This window comes from Primulina huaijiensis, chromosome 15 (assembly GCF_012295235.1).
Source record: "Primulina huaijiensis isolate GDHJ02 chromosome 15, ASM1229523v2, whole genome shotgun sequence".
NCBI lineage: Eukaryota > Viridiplantae > Streptophyta > Magnoliopsida > Lamiales > Gesneriaceae > Primulina > Primulina huaijiensis.
The window spans coordinates 4458157-4469673 of NC_133320.1; the positions used below are offsets into that span (position 1 = coordinate 4458157).

Sequence of the window (11517 nt, forward strand, 5' to 3'; positions counted from 1 at the left end):
AAAATTATACGCTGAAAAATGCTATTTCGTGCGTATTTTGTATTATAAGACAGTGAAGTTGTCTGATGTCTCTATGCCAATATCGGAAAGGAAACTGTCCTACGTTTCACTCACTGTCAACTTTTTCTATCAAATCGAGCTAAATCTATCATACTTTCCGGGAGTGTTGCTCCCCAGGTAATTTTATACAAAATAATCACGTGATAATCTGGTTGGCCCATATATTTTCGTTTTGACGTCGTAACATTTCCGGTGTAACATAGAATAAACCATGATATTGTAATATAGATAGCCGCAATTTTCGAGGTTTTTCTAATGAAACCAGAGATCTGATCGGCAATCTCCTCCTCCTCCTCCTCCATCCGGTGGTGTATATCTATATCTATGTTTTTCAAGCCTATCTATGTACCTGTATTAATAATCAGTAAAATAGTTGTCCGAATGTGTTTCAGCAATCAACTATATTATAAAATGTTGCTGAAACAAATAAAAACACGAATGAAATGACCCCATCGATCGGTATTTGGCGTTGCACTTGGAACAATTGGATGTCTCGATCTGCTTTGTCCACCCATTATTACGTGTTGCTAATTTAACTTGGCGAAGGAAACAAGAGAACCAGCAACCAAAGAAAATGTTAATGACATATAATATTCGAAAAATTATAATTTTAGTCATGTAACTTGTTTGTTTTTTGTTTTAGTCATGTAACTTGTCGATATTTGTATTTCATCTTCTGACTTGAATTTTTTTTTGTTTTAGTCCTTTTTCACCCTAAACCACCTAAAAGGAAACAACAAGCCTTTTTCATCTCATTTTGAAATATTTGATGGTGTTTTGTTTTATTTTTTTTTATTTTTTTTGTTTAGATTTATTTTGAAGTATATGGTATGAGTTTATTCTTGTTACATGAACTACGTAAAAGAAAATCGATATCAGATAAATAATATTCGAAGAATCACTTGGAGTTTTGGAATTTACCCATTCGGTAAAGACTAATATTTTTCCTGCCATCTAATGAATTTTGTTATTTATACTATATGATATTATAGATTTTAATGAACATTAGTCTGACATTAAAATTTTTAAATTTATTATTATTTGAATGCAATACAACTTAGTTTTATTTAAACGATAAAGCTTATGAATGGATTATAAATAATATTAAACATAATTCATTAAAAAATTTTGTTTGTTTTTATTTAATTAAATCTTAATGTAATTATACTATATGTTTTTTGACGTTGCAATAATTAATATTTCAAATATCGCAATATATTTTCTTGAAAAGGTGGTGAAGAAATGAACGAATTCAAATAAAATTTCATTTAAGGAAGTAAACCCAACATTATTTGATTATTGGATCCGGTTTACAGATCTTAAGATTCTGTATAATTAACGAAATCATTGGGGAAAAAATTTCAAGAATCCAGCCTGTGTGGCAACGGTCAGNTCTCCCCCCCCCCCCCCCCCCCCTCCACGCCCTCGTCTCCTCTAATGGCTAGAGAATTCTACATGAAGTTCCTTTGACCTAATAAACGCCTCCTTTCTGTACTGTTTTTCCGAAATCAAGAAAAGTAAAGGAAGGAATTTTGAGAGAAAAGGGTTGCTGTATTTCTTGTCCGAGTCGAATGGGTTGTTTTCTTGGATGCTTTGGGGATGCGACAGATCAGAAGAACAAGAAACAGAGGACTCGTCGAGCCAGTCCGAAAGGACAGGTGAAGACCCTCTTTTTAGTTCGATTGGAAATTTTTTGAAGAAGAGCAGTGAAGTTCTCAGTTGTTTGTGTTTTATTGGTTTTGTGCTTGTTGATTGTATGCATTGAGATGTTGATTCTTTGAGATATGAACCTAATTGCTTGAACCATGGAAACGAGCTCAAGCGATTAGTTCTGTTCTCTTTTTCGTTAATAGATGTTTTGTTGAAATTCCTAGGGATATTTTGTGTTACTTTCGAAAAAATAAAATGTTTTTGAGTTTAGTACTTTGGTAATCCAATAACTGGCCCTTCGTCGAGGAATGGGGCTTTGCTATGTTCTTTTATTTGGTGGTTCGAACTGATGTTTCAATTCTCTTCTTTTCTTTGATTTTGGTTTTTGCTTTAAAATTTGAGTTTTCTGACTAAATCAGATACTTGCAGAAGAGAAACCAAGCTGAGAACGCTCGACAGAAAAGTACATTAGTGGATCAGAGCATCCTAGAGACACCACCTACCAACTTGGTTTCAGAATTACAGTGAGTCTTCTATTGTTATTTCAATTGTCAAATCTTACTGCTACCTGACCCATTGATTCGTAGGACGAATAAAGTTTGTTTTTTGTTTTTTGCTGTTGAGATCGATATGTTGTTGCCTTTCTTTATTTCTTGTTTGGTGGATCAGAGCATCCTAGAGACAACAGTCACACCACCTACCAACTGGTTTCAGAATTACAATGAGTCTTAATTGTATTTTCAGTTGTTGAATCACACTGCTATCTTACCCATTGATTCGTAGGATGAATAAAATTTGTTTTTTTGCTGTTGAGATTCTTATGTTGTTGCCTTTCTCTGTTTCTTGTTGTGCTTTAATCCTCTTCAGTTATTTCTTTCATTACGTTAGAAATCTTTCGATGGGTGGATGCAGGCAGGGGTTTGAGCTAAAGCTAGTTAGTGATTTGGGGGAAAGATTATATTTTTGAAAAATTTTACAATAATTTTTAGCTGTTGTTGATTAATTTGGATTTTGGGTGTAGAAATAAACCAAAGGAAGAGGAGAAATTGAGCCCAAGCCCAAAGAAAAGAGTTACATTTAACTCAAATATCACTACACATGATCATGTTTCAGTCTTTGAGAGCACTGATTCTCTGCCTGAGTGCGATATTAGCGTACGGAGAGAAGAGGAAAAGGATCTTAAAGCTTTGAATCCAGGATCTGAAGATGGTAATTTAATCACCTCGAGTGTTGGATCATACCCTTCAAATCATAGATATCATAACACCATAGATAGTGATGATGAAGCAGAAGACTATGGTGATAGTGAGGACTTAGATGATTTGGATGACTTCGAAGATGAAGAAGGTTTCAATGACCGTGATGAAGATGATGCTGTTAGTGTGATGAATTGTCAAGACGTATGGTCTGAGTCCATTGTGATCTCATCTGCAGAGTCGAGAGTAGAAAATCATTCCACTAATTCGATTCATGAGGAAGTCGAGAGTCATATGTTGGAGACTTGGCAACCTAGTGTGGTCGAAGCGTTTGGAGCAAAAACTAATGCAAGAGATAGAAGAGATTATGTCAATTCTGTTCTGAACCCTGTAGAGAATATTACTCAGTGGAAAGCTTTAAAATCAAAAGGAACATCATGTTTATTGAAGCCACAGAAGGAGAATTTGATATCTTACTCAGAACGTACGCGTAAGCCTATGTCTCCTGGTGTCAGGACAAGATCTGATGAATTGAAGAAATCAAATCAAGAAGTGGCAGTAGATGCGAGTCTATCGAATTGGTTGGTTTCTCCCGAAATCACACCATCCAAGAATAATTTTTCCAGTCAACCTGAATCTTTTGCATCAGGAAACACCATTTTAAAAGGGTCTCATTCTGCGAGGAGCTTCGAAGATAGGCCTATTTTAGGTGCGTTGACAGTTGATGAACTGAAACAGATTTTGGTGTCTTCTACACCGAAGAAAACGTCACCTATTCGAAACCCTGACGAGGTGCCGATTATTGGAAGTGTCGGGACTTACTGGAATCACTCCGATTCGACTAAGAACTTCAGTTCGACCTCGTCATAGAAAGGCATACCCAACACAACGAGCAAGCACAGAGAGGTATCCAAGTTCAAACGAATTGAGAATTTCGTTTTATGTTCTTTAAACAATTTTTTTATTTGGTACTAAGAATTTGTCTCTAAAATGCAGGACATGATGATTCATTGGCAATCGACTCCATTCGAGACAAGACTGGGGAGAGCTCTGAATCAAGGTTCTACTGGAGCTTAATTAAATTATACGATCCTTGGTGAAGCTTATAAGATGTTTGAGTTATTTCTTTGCATGTGTTGTGAATTCTTGAGTGATTTGTATGTGGATGTTTTTCCATTTGTTCATTGTGTTTATTGTACTTGTATGTATACATGCTGTTGAATGCTGAATTGATTGTTCATTTGCTTATTATGATACATGTGTATTTATATATTTTGAAGTTTCTGTTGTAATATTCTGAGGTGGACATTTTTTTTGCTGATTTAACATTTTTAATTCTTTTAATTTTTCCATATATCTTTTGCTCGATATATATTTTATAACTTAAAAATAAAGAGTCTTTATGAAACATGAATTTTGGGGTTTTTTTTTAAGCAGTGTGATATACATTATTGTTTTCTTAAACTTGGATATGAAATTTGGTAGGTTTGATGAAATTTGATTATTGAGACATATTTTTTTGTCTAGATGATATTTGAATTTAATTGAGATCAGATGTTGAATCCTTAATAAACATGCCTGATGAGAAGTCTCCAGAATAAAAGCATGTTATGATATTATTTGATTGTATTTACTGTCAATAATCGATATCAGAGCTCAAACTCATCATTACGTGGTAGGTTGTCTTTATGGACCACCTATTAAAATGTGTTATAAACTTCACGCTTCAAATTTTCATTCATGAACGTGAACGAGTGTATTAGATGTCTCACATCAGATTGATTAAGTTCTTGACTGTTGTATATATGGACTTGGACAATTCTCACTGCTTGAGCTAGTATTTATGGTAAAATTATGTCCAAATTACATTCTTATCTTAATAAATAGATGTTGATGAACATATGAAGAAACTAAATGTTACCTGACAAATCTTAGCTTAATTTTTAAATATTAATATAAGAATTATTTCTTTTAGCACTCACTACTTTTAATTTAATACAAATTATTTCATATAACATAGGGGACTAAATTCGGTGTATATTAGAAATATTAAGTATTATTTTAGCCGGACAAAAAGAGTAGGGATCAAATCGGGAAAATGGTAAAAAAAAAAGGGACCGAAAAATAATTGTGTTTATGTGTAGGTAAAAAGTAAAAACTAGTGCAAATAGCTCATATGTTAACTCAAAAATGACAGTGAAAGATGTTATGAGTCAACCAAGCGGACATGAACTTGTATCCTTCTTCGGTTAAATGGACACCGTCCAAACTCCGACAGTACCAGCAGTTACATACATTCTTGTCAAGTCAAAATTGAATTTGCTTCCAATCCCACAACAATCTCTTTCTGTATCAAATTCTGCATGAATACCAACATCTGTATAATTCTTGCTACAGCCACATGTTTATATAATAAGTGAGACATACCATAAAATCGTGCCAAGTTGACAAGGAACTCATCGCATATGGTATTTCTTGTAGGAGTTGGTCGTTGTGGTATGTCGCGAAGTCGTTCAACAGCTCGAGGCATCGGTTCTTGTCATATGACATTGGTTTTGAAGGCCATTTGATAGATTGGGAGGCATCCGATGGGGAAGTTTCGGGAAACCACCACTCTTGTAACCCAGAAACTAATCACTTTCCGCAAAAGACGCACATATACATACATTATATATTTTTTTGGTGTAAGAATGGTTCTTGGAAACTTGGGGATAACATGTATAAATAATTGAATGTACTATCTCGATCTTAATAGAAATTACCTTAACTATATGCTTCTTAGCTCATCCTTGAAAGATTGCGTGGTTGTAATCGTTCCTGCCGATCTCTCCAACCATGAAAAGGGCATCATGATGGGAAGCCATCCAATCCAATTGTACATCGAGAGAAGAATTTGTGACCGGATTCAGAACCCTTTGATTTGCCAACATTTGAGTGGGTGATGCCGTGGTTATTACGTGTGTTTTTTAACCTTAGTCAACTATTTATTTAAGAAAATGACGTCCTCAAGAAATAATTTTAAGAAAATGACGTCCTCAAGAAATAAATAATTATTTCTTGAGGACATCATTTTCTTAAATAAATAGTTGACCAAAGTTATTTTGCAAATTTCCTCGGTTATTCTTCATTTGGATTGTGGGATTATTTAAAATTCATAATTTAAAAATTAATTTTCCATTGATTTAGGAAATTCATCGAATTTAAAAAGTATCGATAAATCACTGTAAAGTCGTTCAGATAAAATAGATAAAAGACGAAATCAAATTGTGTGGTCAATCAAGTGAAGTGAAAATGTTGGGTTCCTTCCATTGTTGTATCATTTTTTAAATATCCTTGAATATATTTTATGGAACAAATTACTTAGAAATCCACTAAGTTAATTTAGTATATTTATATCTTATCTACAACTATCTTATCTTAATAAAATATTTTTTATTTTATCTATATTTTTAAAATTTTAAATTACATTTAATATAAAAAAAATTATTATTAAAAATTCATTTTTAAAATATTGAAACATATAGCTTTTGATCTAGAAATACTCCCAACTTATTTAGACTTGTAGAAACATAGGCATCATTTAAAGAGGTAGAAATACTATACAATAGAAGCAAACATTAAGAATCTTAAATCAAAGGAAGAGCTATCCGATGGAAATACTCTCTTAAAATCAGCATGTTTTGTCAAATAAAATTAAAGGGTGATCGCATCCATGAAACGCGATTAATCCATACCATAAAGTATGTACAATTTAAGTATCGTTATTTTTGCGGGAAAAGTTGCTTTATTTCCCTATCAAAATTCCCCATTGCACGTTAAAAACAAGGTCAGAAGATCACAATCAGAAGGAATCCAAGATTCAAACCTACATCCATATTAATAGATATAATAAAGGACCAGAAACTTCGGGGCTCCTTATTCCCTACTCTAGTTATGCTCAAGGATTGCTTGTCCTTTCATATCTGTCCACTTTAACACGCTTTGATGATGGCGAATCAGCTACATCATTATCGTCTTCCTCGAGATTTTCAAGAACTGCAGTTTCTGATGCAATTTGCTTCTCTTTTGCTGGCTGAGAAGTTTCTCCTGATGTGGCAGCAACATTACTTAGCTTGGTTTTGCTATTATCGGATTCAACTTCTAAATTATAATTTGAAAGAGAGTTCTGTGCTGCTTCAGCTGATTCTTTTAAGGGGTTCTCATTGGTGAATGAAGTCCCCTTCATCAAGTCCATGCCTGACTTGCACTGCTTCTCAAACATCATCTGAAGATATCGTCCTTGCTCTTCTATTCGAAGTTGTAGATTTCTTTGAATCTGTAGAAAGAATAATTAGGCATCAGTATATGTTAAAGAATAGGTACATCTGCCCTTCGATTACTATAAGTGGTTGGAGCTGACCTCAAAACTTATTTCCTAGTTGTGAAATTCAATAATGAAGCAAAAACTCATACCTCGAGTTGTTCATGAAGTCGCTTTTGGACTTCCATTTGCAATCGTAATGCTTCTGTGAGCTCAATACCTCTATTCCAATCAAGAAAAAAAATGCAACAGTAAGCAGCTTACTATGATAGAAATTAATGTCAGGTGGCAGTTACACACTTTTTCCTGATGTTAGATATTTTTTTATAGTTCACATTTTTTCCATTCTAGCTGAAGCAGCAATGTTCTTGTAAATTGCCCCTGCATGTTGCATTTTATAAAAATGGTAACTGCCAACATGATCGAGAATACCTCTGCAAGCTAAGCACAAGAGAGAACCGTAGGATGATAGAAATGATCTCAGAACACTTCACACTCTACACTACTAAAATTCGGCACATTCAATTCTAAACAAAATTTTTATTATTTCCACAGTGTTTCCAATTCTCATCATGATCTCGATGCTAATGAGATTCCTGATTTTCAAGGATCAGCTAACAATCGCCACACTTCTATATTGAATCAAACATGTTTCCCACCATACAAAGGAATAATTGTACTGCAAATAAATCTAGAACTAAAATTGAAAGTATCAAAAGATACATGGGTACTAAAGCAACAAACAAAGGGATATAAAGTTATTCATAAACTTTGTCACAGATACATCTAAGCCATCGATTTTGCACCATTCCAGCAACCATACTCTGCCTAATTTAATTGTAATCAGAGTAGAAATTGGCCATTGCCAACCCTCCATAAATAAAATATTTCACGAAAGTGAGAGTCAGAAAAACATTCAAAACAAGGAGAAGTTATGATTCAAAAGATCCATCAAACTTACGTTTTAAGGTCCAGGGATGAGAGTTCTTCAATGGAGGTCAGTTTTTTCTCTGCTTCTGCATACAGAAAAAAAAATATCAAGTAGGACAAAAAAATACATTGTATGGTGACTTCATAGAGTGTATAGTTAAGAAGACAATAACATCAAAAACAGGATAGAACACAAGTACTTGTTGTCATTGCCAAGTGAACCAGATAAAGATGATGATACAGAATATACGACAAAGATTGACCAATCAGTCACAATCTTATCAAGATCATCATGGCTAAAATAAACTTTAGAATTTGCAACGTACTATAGCGGGAAGGAAGAATGTATCGAAATGCAGGATAGAACAAAAGCACTAGTTGTCACTACCAAGTGAACTAGATATAGTTGATGATACAGAATATACGACAAAGCTGGACCAATCAGTAAAAATCTTATCAACAATCATCATGCCTAAAACAAAACTTTAGAATTTGCAACGTACTATGGTGAAAAGGAAGAATGTATCGATAGGATAATATTGTGAATGAAACAAGAAAGTATAAAATCAGCTCAAGAACTATTGGAATTTTGGAACTTAACTATTAAAAATTAAAAAGGCTGAACTTAAGAAAATCCAACAAAAGGAATATCATTGAAAAAAAGATACATACTACAGAAACACACATGCGGAGATAGAGGCAAGGGGGGCACAAAATCTTTAACTTGAAAGCAAGACTATGCTAAAACAAAGAGAGAGAAAAAAGTTCTACTCGCAAGTCATGGATGTCATTTTACCCAAATTATCAGTGCTACACATTTCTTCTATTTATTTTACTACCGGAACAAGACATTTGATGAAATGACATAATTCATGGGATGAACATAGAAATTAGAGCAAAAAATCGGACAGAAACAATGGCACACCTTCTGTTGTCTCCGGTTTGTATCTTGCTGTTCGATATTTCTGCGTTCAAGGGATCATATTCCATTTCAAATATATCCAATCAATTTAGGTTTAAGAACAAGTATGCTTACTGATTCACATACCTGTAGGTGGCTTTTAACATGGTAGATGGTCAAACCTTCAACTTTCATCAGCTTCAAGACACCTTTGGGAGTAGCTCCTGTGACAAAAACTCAGAATTCATTGGCATGAGCAATAGAATGTGCATATTATACAAGATTGCCTTCGTAGGGTGAAGACGAGTAAATCTACTTTCACTTCCACCCAGCTTGTTGACTGCATCCACAAAGGCCTCATGAAGTTCTGGTGTCCAACGCATTCGCTGCTTTGCAGAAGCAGAATTTGCAGAGGATGATTGACCAGCATCATTGCAAGTTTCTCCTGAAGTAGCTGGAAGCTGTTGAGATATATGGGGTTCCTGCACTGGGAAATCGGTTTCCAGAATCTGTTGTGATAACTGCATCAGCCGACAGAAAACAAAGAAGAAAGAATGTCAAAATTATCTACCGACTCTATAAAATAAAAAAGTAATTAACGCATAGAGGAAAAACACCAACCATAGTCTCTGGATTTGCAACACTTGCATCAGAAAGAAGTTGACTCCAATCAGATGTCAAAGCATCGTTGTCAGTGATAAGCTGATCAGCCCAATCAGGCCAATCATTTGCTTTGTCAAGATCCTCAGATGGAATCACAATGCCATTGTTGTTACTACTATCAAGATGGTTATTCGGGATAGTCGAACTTAATGGAAAATCAAGAAAATCAGGCAGTGAATCTGTACACCAAGAGTCATTGCTTTCTCTGCGGTGATTCGACAATGCAGATTGAAATACTCCAGAATCAACCGATCGTGGCAATGAAGCTGATGTCCCACTATCTATTGATTGAGAAATGAAAGGAGACTGGGGAGGTTGTTCATGTAATTGGACCAATGGAAAATGAAGATCAGTAGAAAATTCTGAAGATGAAGAAAACATATGCCCAGCAACCCCACTGTTGGAATACAGTGGGGAAATAACACCTGAAGGTTGTTGTGTGAGAGGAGATGGAAGAACAGTTGAAGACGAAGACAGAGCCCCAGATGCACCACAAATATTCATTTGTCTAGCACCTGGTCTTTGAATAGATAAAGCTGGTCTGGTTTCCATTGTCGGCTTGCTTTGTAAACAACAGCAATTACAATACAACCAACAGAACCAGCTCAGTTTTTATCTGCCACCAATTTAGCCTGTAAGCAAGAATACAACATCAGACATATATCTCAGAGTAAAAGTTCAATTCACAAATTTTAATGTGTTTGATGAAAAATAAGGAATTAAACACAAGAATAGCAAGTATGACAGTTGAAAAAATTAATTCTTTAAATGTAATAAAAAAAAAGTTCTGCCCTCCGCTTTCATAAATTTCTTAGTATCTAGCATATCAATTTCACCCGTCAGCTCAATTCAGCCCACCTTTTGAGCTTGTCCTCAAATTACATCCACCCGAAATGCATCACGTGATATCAGTTTCACAATCAAGAGAAAATTAAAATCGAAGGCAGCAAACCGAAACATATTCCAAACGAAAACGAAAAATCCTACCAACAGGACATTCACAAAAGCACGCCTATTGATTCAATCATGAATATCCAAATTCAAACTCAATCTCAATGAACACAAGACCTTAAAAATGACTACGAGATTGATGAATCCCGCAGAATCTTAAAAATTATGCACAAAAAAATATTGGAAATTTCCCAGAAAACAAATCATGGCAAAAGGAAAAAACCAAGAAACAACCTAAAAAAATCCACTTTCTTTACCTAAATTCCAAAAGCAACAGCAATAGAGAATCGAATCGCTCCATATCGAATCATCGTGCAATTAACGTCTCAGTAAAAATCACACGATATCAACCACTAAGGACTAACGTAAACGATAACTACGGCCCGACGTGGTTGCGCGTGCTTTCACCTGTATGCTTCGACGGCGCGTGCGGATATTCCGCGGCCAAAAGAATTGAATGGCGACGAATGCTCAGCTTTGCGTATTCGATTCGGATTCGGCCTCTATGCTTTTTAACTTCTCCCTCTTCAGGTGGCATGTGTACGCTACGCGCGTTGCTTGGAGCGTAACGATATTTTGACTTTTTCTCTGGACACACCACATTGACCTCTTTTTTATTCCAACCTTATTATTATTAGTTAAATTGTATTTATAACATATATATTATATTATAAAAATATCAAGATTATGTTTGGATAAATATTTATAAAACGTTTTTGTAAAAATATTTTTTTACAAAAATTAAAAAATATTTTTTAATTTTTTTTCAAAAATAAATATTTTTTTGGATAATTATTTTATAAAAACATTTTTACAATTAAAAAGTAATGTGTTTTGCTTTCATCATTGCATTCAATTCTAAAAAT

The 11517-nt window shown here is 34.4% G+C and overlaps 2 protein-coding genes across 4 annotated transcripts; one reads left to right on the forward strand and one right to left on the reverse strand.

Annotated features, from left to right (window-relative positions):
* Positions 1 to 1473: 1473 nt before the first annotated feature.
* LOC140958477 (uncharacterized) lies at positions 1474 to 4178 on the forward strand. 2 transcript variants are annotated; one of them, XM_073415928.1, is made up of 4 exons: positions 1474 to 1718; positions 2140 to 2234; positions 2732 to 3812; positions 3903 to 4178. In XM_073415928.1, the coding sequence occupies exons 1-3, from the start codon at positions 1632 to 1634 to the stop codon at positions 3774 to 3776; spliced, it is 1227 nt and encodes a 408-aa protein (XP_073272029.1). In that variant the 5' UTR covers positions 1474 to 1631; the 3' UTR covers positions 3777 to 3812; positions 3903 to 4178. The 2 variants fall into 2 exon arrangements, with proteins under 2 accessions (XP_073272029.1, XP_073272028.1); XM_073415927.1 differs by having other exon boundaries at positions 2732 to 4178.
* Positions 4179 to 6619: 2441 nt separating this feature from the next.
* Positions 6620 to 11200, reverse strand: LOC140959182 (protein PHOSPHATE STARVATION RESPONSE 1). 2 transcript variants are annotated; one of them, XM_073417001.1, is made up of 8 exons: positions 10909 to 11200; positions 9659 to 10332; positions 9354 to 9558; positions 9185 to 9261; positions 9062 to 9101; positions 8168 to 8222; positions 7359 to 7428; positions 6620 to 7221 (listed from the first exon to the last, which is right to left on the reverse strand). In XM_073417001.1, exons 2-8 carry the CDS (start codon positions 10250 to 10252, stop codon positions 6844 to 6846), a joined length of 1419 nt encoding a protein of 472 aa, XP_073273102.1. In that variant the 5' UTR covers positions 10253 to 10332; positions 10909 to 11200; the 3' UTR covers positions 6620 to 6843. The 2 variants fall into 2 exon arrangements, with proteins under 2 accessions (XP_073273102.1, XP_073273101.1); XM_073417000.1 differs by lacking the exon at positions 10909 to 11200 and having other exon boundaries at positions 9659 to 10375.
* Between the last annotated feature and the right edge of the window lie 317 nt (positions 11201 to 11517).